Source organism: Myotis davidii, unplaced genomic scaffold, assembly GCF_000327345.1.
Source record: "Myotis davidii unplaced genomic scaffold, ASM32734v1 scaffold807, whole genome shotgun sequence".
Lineage (NCBI taxonomy): Eukaryota > Metazoa > Chordata > Mammalia > Chiroptera > Vespertilionidae > Myotis > Myotis davidii.
This window is the reverse complement of record NW_006298272.1, coordinates 39,994-47,136: the sequence shown is the minus strand read 5'-3', so window position 1 is coordinate 47,136 and position 7,143 is coordinate 39,994. Positions and strand designations below refer to the sequence as shown.

Genomic DNA, 7,143 nt, shown 5'->3' with positions numbered 1-7,143 from the left:
GAAGGGGCCCATCAGACGTCTGGGGGGGAGCAGACAGGAAGGGCCCATCAGACGTCTGGGAGGGCAGACAGGAGGGGGCCCATCAGACGTCTGGGGGGAGCAGACAGGAGGGGTCTTGGCTAAGGGCCCTGCGGGCTCTGGATGGACGGTGAGTGTCCAGGTACAGATTCCTCACTGAAGGGCTAGACTTGATAAGCAACCAGTCTGTTAGGTTCTGACCAAACAGTGAGAAAATGCACGTTTACTTGTGTGTGGAGCTCTGAGAAGAGAAGCGGGAGGCACATGGGCTGGGCGGGGTGGGGTGGGCCGGGATGTGCCCCACCCAAGTCACCACAGGGAGGACCGCCATCCAGGGACAGGCAGAGGCCAATGGTCGGCTCCTCGTCGCTCGGATCCGAACCCCAGGGCACTCTGTTCATGAACCTGCCTGCCCGGCATCTGGGACAGACAGCCCTGCACGCTTCCGCCACAGCTGCCTGTTTGCTCCCCTCTGTGCTCCGTGCAGATGGCAAGCTGTCCCTGCCCGCCCGCCGCCCGCGCCCGCAGCTCACCTTCCAGAAGAGGGTGCTGCAGTGCCGGCAGAAGAGCAGCGTGTCCCCATACTGCTCCCGCGTCGGGTAGCACTTCCGCAGCGCAAAGTACATCCGCTTCCACTCCACGTGGCCCTTCTCCGAGAGGATCAGGTGTCTGCAGAACTAGACGCACACGCTCGGCTCAGTCAGCCGCGGTGAGCAGAGCGGGACGAGGTGCAGAACTGTTAAAGCGGCAGGTGGCGCGGGCAACACGGAATCACTGGCCTTAAACTACCCGGGTTAAATCCAAGGGACTCATCAAAGGAAGCGCGTGTCCCTACTCTGGGACCCCACACAGCCTGACGCAGATCTCACTATTCAGATCGGGCCTGATGCCCGTAAGCAGTTCAACTACCAGTAAGTCCAACCATGACGCTGCACACCTGACACTGATATAACGCTGTACGTCACTGCACTTGACAAGTCAAATCAGAGAGGCAGGCAGTTACACACATCATCTGCCGGACATGAGCACAGGCCCTGAAAAGACATTTCTGCGAAGATGTACAAACGGCCAAGAGGCCCAGCACCTGCCCTGAGTCGGAAGGAGACACCGTCACACCCACTGGGGGTGGGAGTCGCTGCCAGGCGGCACCTGGGCTTTCCATCTGGTTGGCACAGCATGCAGACAAGATGCACCTGTGGTGCCAATTCTGACACCTGACATGAAACTGTGTGGATGACAGAGCCTCTACAGGGCCCCTTTAGGTCTGAGCTGGTGTGGTTCAGTGGATAGAGCATCGGCCTGCAGACTGAAGGGTCCCAGGTTTGATTCTGGTCAAGGGCACATGCCCGGGTTGTGGGCTCGCCCCCAGAAGGCAGCCAATCAATGATTCTCTCTCATCATTGATGTTTCTCTCTCTCCCTCTCCCTTCCTCTCTGAGATCGATGAAAATATATTAAGAAAAATACAGTAGCCCTTTAAGGAATGCATGCAAGGACCTCACAAATGGCCAACCATGTTCCCGAGATGCCCGCCATACACTTGACCCTCGAGCTGGGGAGCAGCCAGGGCACCTGGGGAGTGGCCCCCAGGAGCTCCGGGCCGCCACCCAGACGCACATCACCCGCTCGTTCCCTAGGCACGAGCTCTCCCTCAAACACGCTGTCCCCACAGCTGTGCCGACTCCACAATGCAATCTCGCTCTTCCCTTCAAGTCACCCTGACCCTGTGCTTCTCCCCAAGACCCCCCAGTTGTTTTCCTGGGGTCGCCCACCACCACAGGACTCAGTCTAGCAGGCATCCTCTGGGTCCCAGGTGACCTCTGGTAGCCTTTGCCCCTCCTCTCAGGCCCTCAGGAGCCCTGTTAGCCGCTGCCCGAGGCCCGCCGCCTCCTCTCGAGTCCTTCAGATACCCGGGCCTCTCGACGGGCTGCACTCGGGCACCTGGGAGGCATCTCAACCCACCGCCTCCACCTGTGACTCCCAACCCCCAGGGACCACGGGACATGGCTGCGCCCACCCCAGCCAATGGGCCTCAAGTCCCTGGGTTGGTCCATGTCCACACCCTTCCTTCTTGGCGCCGCCTGTCATCGGCTCCCTGTGCCACTCGTCTGCTCTTCATACGAGAGCTGCCCTTGTTCCAAACGCCGCCAGGCAGAGGAGGGTCCGCGGGGCTCACGACGCGCCTCCTTGCGTAGGGCCCTGCCACGCGGACCACGCCCACAACTGCCACAGCCCGTGACCTGCATTTCCTCCAGGGGCCTCTCCCGTCGCCTGCAGCGTGGACGTGCTCACAGCACACCCACTTCCCCACTTCCCGCGTCCGTCACCAGCTCCGCCACACCCGTCTCTGCGGACACGGGCCGCCCGCCTCCCCGCCCGCAGACCCAGGCGGCCTCACGCACAGGCACAGCCCTGACCGCACCCAGCACGGAGCATAACGCAGGGAGGCAGGGAGGACGTGGACAGCGGCAGGCCGCCCACCGCCCAGGAAACCAAGGCTGGCGGGGCCCCGGCCGTAGCGGACACGCAGCCTGAGCCCACAGGGGAGATGGCGACACGGTCTGTCAACAGAGCGGGGAACGCCGCCCTGTTCTGTGCTCCGTGTTGGGTCATATGAGTTCACGGTCCTTTTGAAAGATGAACAGGAAACTGCATAAGCTGTCGGAGAGAGGCCACACACGACCTTCCTACGCTGGACGATGCCGAGGCCGCAGGCTGTGCCGGGGCCGGGTGGGGCCGCCGCTCACCTGCTTCTCGGCGAAGTGGTACTGACACAGCTTCTTCCAGAGCCGCCGGTCCTCGCTGAGCGTGCGCAGCGTGGGGCTCACCTGGCCCAGCGTCACGATGTCCCAGCCGTCGGAGAGCCGGTACAGGATGTTGTTCAGCATGTGCAAGGGCAGGTCACTGAGCGTGAGGCCGTGGTTCTCCTGCGAGAAAGGGAGCAGGACACGCGCCTTCAGGCCACGGACCGACCTAACGTTCCCCTCCCCCACCTGCCCGGGGCGTGATGCCAGCGTCCCTGACCCCATGCCTCCTCTGCTGGCCACCAGGGACGCCGGGAAGTGGAGCCGGAATGGCCCAGGCTGCTTATGGTGACAGCCCCTCCACTGCATCTGCACGAGGGGACCTGTTTACTAGACGACACACAAAGGGGCACCTGGAAGGGGCAGGTGCTGGGGACGTGTCAGGCCACGGAGTGTGCACTGCGCTCCAAGCCTCTGCGGTTGGCCTGGGCAGCTCAGTGGCCAGGGGCGTGGATGAATCCTCCACGGAGGCCCTTCTAGCTCACAGCTCTGTGATTTCAAGTACAGAAGCCACACCCTCCCTCACACAAGCCGGCGAGGGAACCGAACTGTCCCTGAGGGCTGGCACCACGTGGTGCTGTGGGAGGCCGGTGCCAGGGGCTGAGCCGTGCAGGCCCTCATTGTCCACAGGAGTCTCCCACGGACAGACGGCAGGGGTCTGCTGGGCTCCACCCAGCTCTGCCCCCGCCGCAGAGGCAGAAGTGTCCCCGGCGGTCAGAGCTCAGCCCCAGCACAGCTGGTCCTGTGTGCTGCCTCTTCTCTTCCATGACCCAGTGCCCGAGACTAGAGACATGTGTGGAGGAATTAACGCCCTTGATCCCAGGAGGGCAGGTGCGGGGAGAGGTGTGGAGGGCACAGGGCGCCCTCACTGTCCCCTCAGAGCGCTGTCACCGTCCTTGCTGTGCAAACCCTTCCTCAGCTCATCAGACACAACCACAGGAAAGCGAGGCCACATTTCCGCCTCATCCAGTGCCTCAAGGTGCAGGCACCATGGGCCTTGGACACTGGCGACAGTTTGGATGTGATGGCATGTGTCACGTGGGCCATCTTGCTTACAAGCCGCACGTGTACATCTGCCTCCACACACCTGTGCATCCGCGTCCACACAGAGCGAGCAAGTGAGGGGAGTACAGGCCCTGCACAAGCCACAGGGCAGGGAAGGGCAGATTGCGCACACACGGAGCCGTGATTTCCTGATGTCATTTGAGCCCAAAGCACCTAATTTCCTTTCAAGGTGAGCGAGTTTACCACCTCGCCACCTGCGGAGTCAGCCCTTTCCAGTAGCAGCTGGAGCCCACTAATGGGCTCTTTGGTCTCACCCGTCTAAAAACAACTTCATTAACACGAAAGAGTAAGACGAGCATCGTTCTCCAAGCCGGAGTCTGGAGAAGAGGTCACGACTTGGTGCTAAAGTCGTACCTGCGTCATCTGCAGGTTCTGCAGCTGCTGCTGCCAGGCGAGAACCGTCTCCAAGCGGCAGACCCAGATGTTGATGTTCCCCACCAGCACGGACTTGCCCACGCCTCGGATCAGGATGCAGAGGGTGGAGCTCAGGTCTCGGAGCAGGTCTTTGATCAGCCGAGGGTTCTGGTGGTCGTCGAGCACTGGAACAAAAACAGCACGACTGTGCGTGGACAGCTGCCACCTGGGAGAGGGCCGAGCTGCACCCCGATGTAACCTACAGATGAAATGGGGTGCACGCACACAGCCGACTGCACTCAGCCTCGGAAAGGAAGAGACTCCACTCCCGCCACACGCTGCCACCTGCTCAGGGAGACAAGCCGGACAGACAGCGGCTATGGGCTCCCTGTCTGTGGGCGGAGGAGTCGGAGCCTGAGACAGGAGTGGACGGTGGAATGGGTAGGGACGGTGGGAGTGAGTGTCTGGGGCAGTGATGGCGAACCTCTGACACACGTGTCATAGGTTCGCCATCACTGGTCTATGGGGACAGAGGCTCAGTTGGGAAGATGAGAATGTTCTGGGGAAGATGGTGGTGGTGATGGTGGCACAACAGAGCGAAAGGACCTAATGGTACCAAACTGTCAGCTTAAGTGAAACTGTTAGTTAATTGTACATTTTCTACGTTCTGTCACAATGAACAATGACCTCATTCCACTGTGACCCCACCTGGCTTCTGAGATACCGCAGATATGGCGAGACTTAAACAGACTTTAAAATGTTTCCTGACCAAGCATTTCTGGTCGAGTCTACTTTTTGACTTTAAACTGTCAGCCTCCATGTTCTTTACATTCTGCCATAACGAGAAATGGTGTTTAAAAATGGCTGCACTCAGCCATTCACTCAGATATAGGGTGTCCCCCAAAATGCACACACACTATGAAAATACAAGGGCAGTGCTTACTCAAATACACTGCATTTTCAAAATGGAGCGATCAGCTGTTAGAGTATGTATACATTTTTGGGGACACCCTATACATGCATAAACCCTATTGTTCTACCTATTTGCCACTAATCAATCAATACATTCACTAAATTAAAAAGAAATGTGTAGGTTTATTTGATGCTGAAACAACTAGGCCCAACCCTGATGGTTATGGAAACATTCTGTGGTAAAGTGAAGTGTGAACGGCTAGCCACGAAGAGGTGAAATGTCCTTTCACTTATCTTTCTATCTTATGACAGCACAGTGATATATTTCTTGTATTAATGTAATATACTCCTTCCTATGCAAACACAACTTTTAAAACATAAACAGCACGTGGATGTGAGAGCCGGAGGCCCTGGCACAGCTGTGCAGCCACGGCCACGCACCGGACGTCACCGTTGGACACACACACAGGGTGGGGGTCAGAGAAAACCCCTCTCCTCACACTAAAGCTCATTAAGATTCAGATGATGGAAAAGGTCAGTCATCCTCTTACCCTTGTGAACGATTTTATCCAAAATGTTGAAGTAATTCTTTTGTGCCACACCACTCAGTGAGGTTAACTGGGATTTTGCAATTAGCTGCAATAGCTTAAAAGAAAGAGGGAAAAAGCTGAGCATCAATCTCCTCACATGGAAACATACACCACAGTGACGACACGCACAAGACGGACGTGTGCCCCTCAGGGTCCTCGGTGAGAGGCGCCCGTCACGCCACCCCAGGATGTGACGCCGACTGTGCGGTCGCCCCGCACGCCCTCCACGTGCAGACTCAAGCCTGAGCCCCCGGCAGGCCTGCTGGCATCTGACCCCTGGACCTGTGCTCAGTCCGTGCTCTGTCTGCTTCCTTGAAGACTCCAATTCTAAGTATGCAGGGCCTTCTCCTGTCTGTCCTTCCTCCACAGCTCTCTCTTTCCAGTCCTTGTAAACTCAGAATCACGGTCCTCTCACTTCTGCCCCTCAGATGCTGACCGCTGCCAAGTGCCCGCTCTGACCAGCTCCCTCCAGGTCCTGTCCCGGCTCCAGTCCTCACAGCCTGTCTCCTCCGTCAGCCTTGGCTCACACTGTCTGTCTGCTCCCAGCTCCCCGCCACCCCCAACGCTTCCCCAGCCCGTCAGGCTTTCACTCCTGACAAGTCTGCTCTCCCCCCCACCCCCCGCCACCCGCCACCGGGCAGGTCCTGATGCCTCACCACCCTGTCCACACCTCTGGCCTCGCCCGTCCTGAGGCAGGTGGGTGGGCAGAGCTCCTGCCAAGGCCCCAGGAGGAATGCAGGGCTTTCCCACCTCCTCCGCCCGCCCGCCTGCTCCTCTCTCTCCAGGGAGAGCTGCTGCCCTCCCACAGGGCTCACGCCACCGCCTGCCTCTGCAATTCCCCACGTGCTCTGAGCAAGGAATTGAGCCAGGACTTCACCGCCCTGCCGGCCTCCCCTGGGCCACGTGTGGCTGCTGGTGTCGCCCAACCTGCCCTGCGTCTGTGAACACCTCCACTCGCACCATCCTGACCGACTCTGCCCAACCACGGCTGCTTCTGGCAGCCTCACGCACGTCAGACTCTGCAGGGACGCCCGCTGCCCGGCCTCTGCCCGCGGACTCTATCCCTCCTCCCTCTTCCCTGCTGCCCAGCCTCTGCCAGTGGACTCTATCCCTCCTCCCTGCCGTCCAGCCTGTGCCCATGGACTCTATCCCTCCTCTCTGCTGTCCAGCCTCCGCCAGTGGACTCTATCCCTCCTCCCTCCTCGCGGCCACCTCCGCTGCCTTCCAGAGGAGGAAAGAAAGTGCTAACCACATGCTCAGAGCTGCACTGGCTGGCGAAGCCCACAGTCCATTACAAACGTGACCACCACAGACCACCTCTGCCGCTTCGAACATTTACGTAGAGTGTCCCGCATGCGGGGACCACGGACGACACACAGCGCCCGGCAGACCAGGCGAGAG

At 59.4% G+C, this 7,143-nt stretch overlaps 1 protein-coding gene across 4 annotated transcripts in view; it reads right to left on the bottom strand.

The window, feature by feature from the left end:
* The window catches only part of FBXO25 (F-box protein 25), a 33,299-nt gene that overhangs the window by 7,039 nt on the left and 19,117 nt on the right, over nucleotides 1-7,143 (bottom strand). For all 4 annotated transcript variants that reach the window (XM_006773922.2, XM_015570585.1, XM_015570586.1 and 1 more), the window contains 4 exons: nucleotides 5,704-5,797; nucleotides 4,241-4,425; nucleotides 2,765-2,944; nucleotides 552-695 (listed from right to left, as the gene is read on the bottom strand). In XM_006773922.2, coding sequence (XP_006773985.1) covers nucleotides 552-695; nucleotides 2,765-2,944; nucleotides 4,241-4,425; nucleotides 5,704-5,797 — 603 coding nt within the window. The remainder of the gene's footprint in view (nucleotides 1-551; nucleotides 696-2,764; nucleotides 2,945-4,240; nucleotides 4,426-5,703; nucleotides 5,798-7,143) is intronic.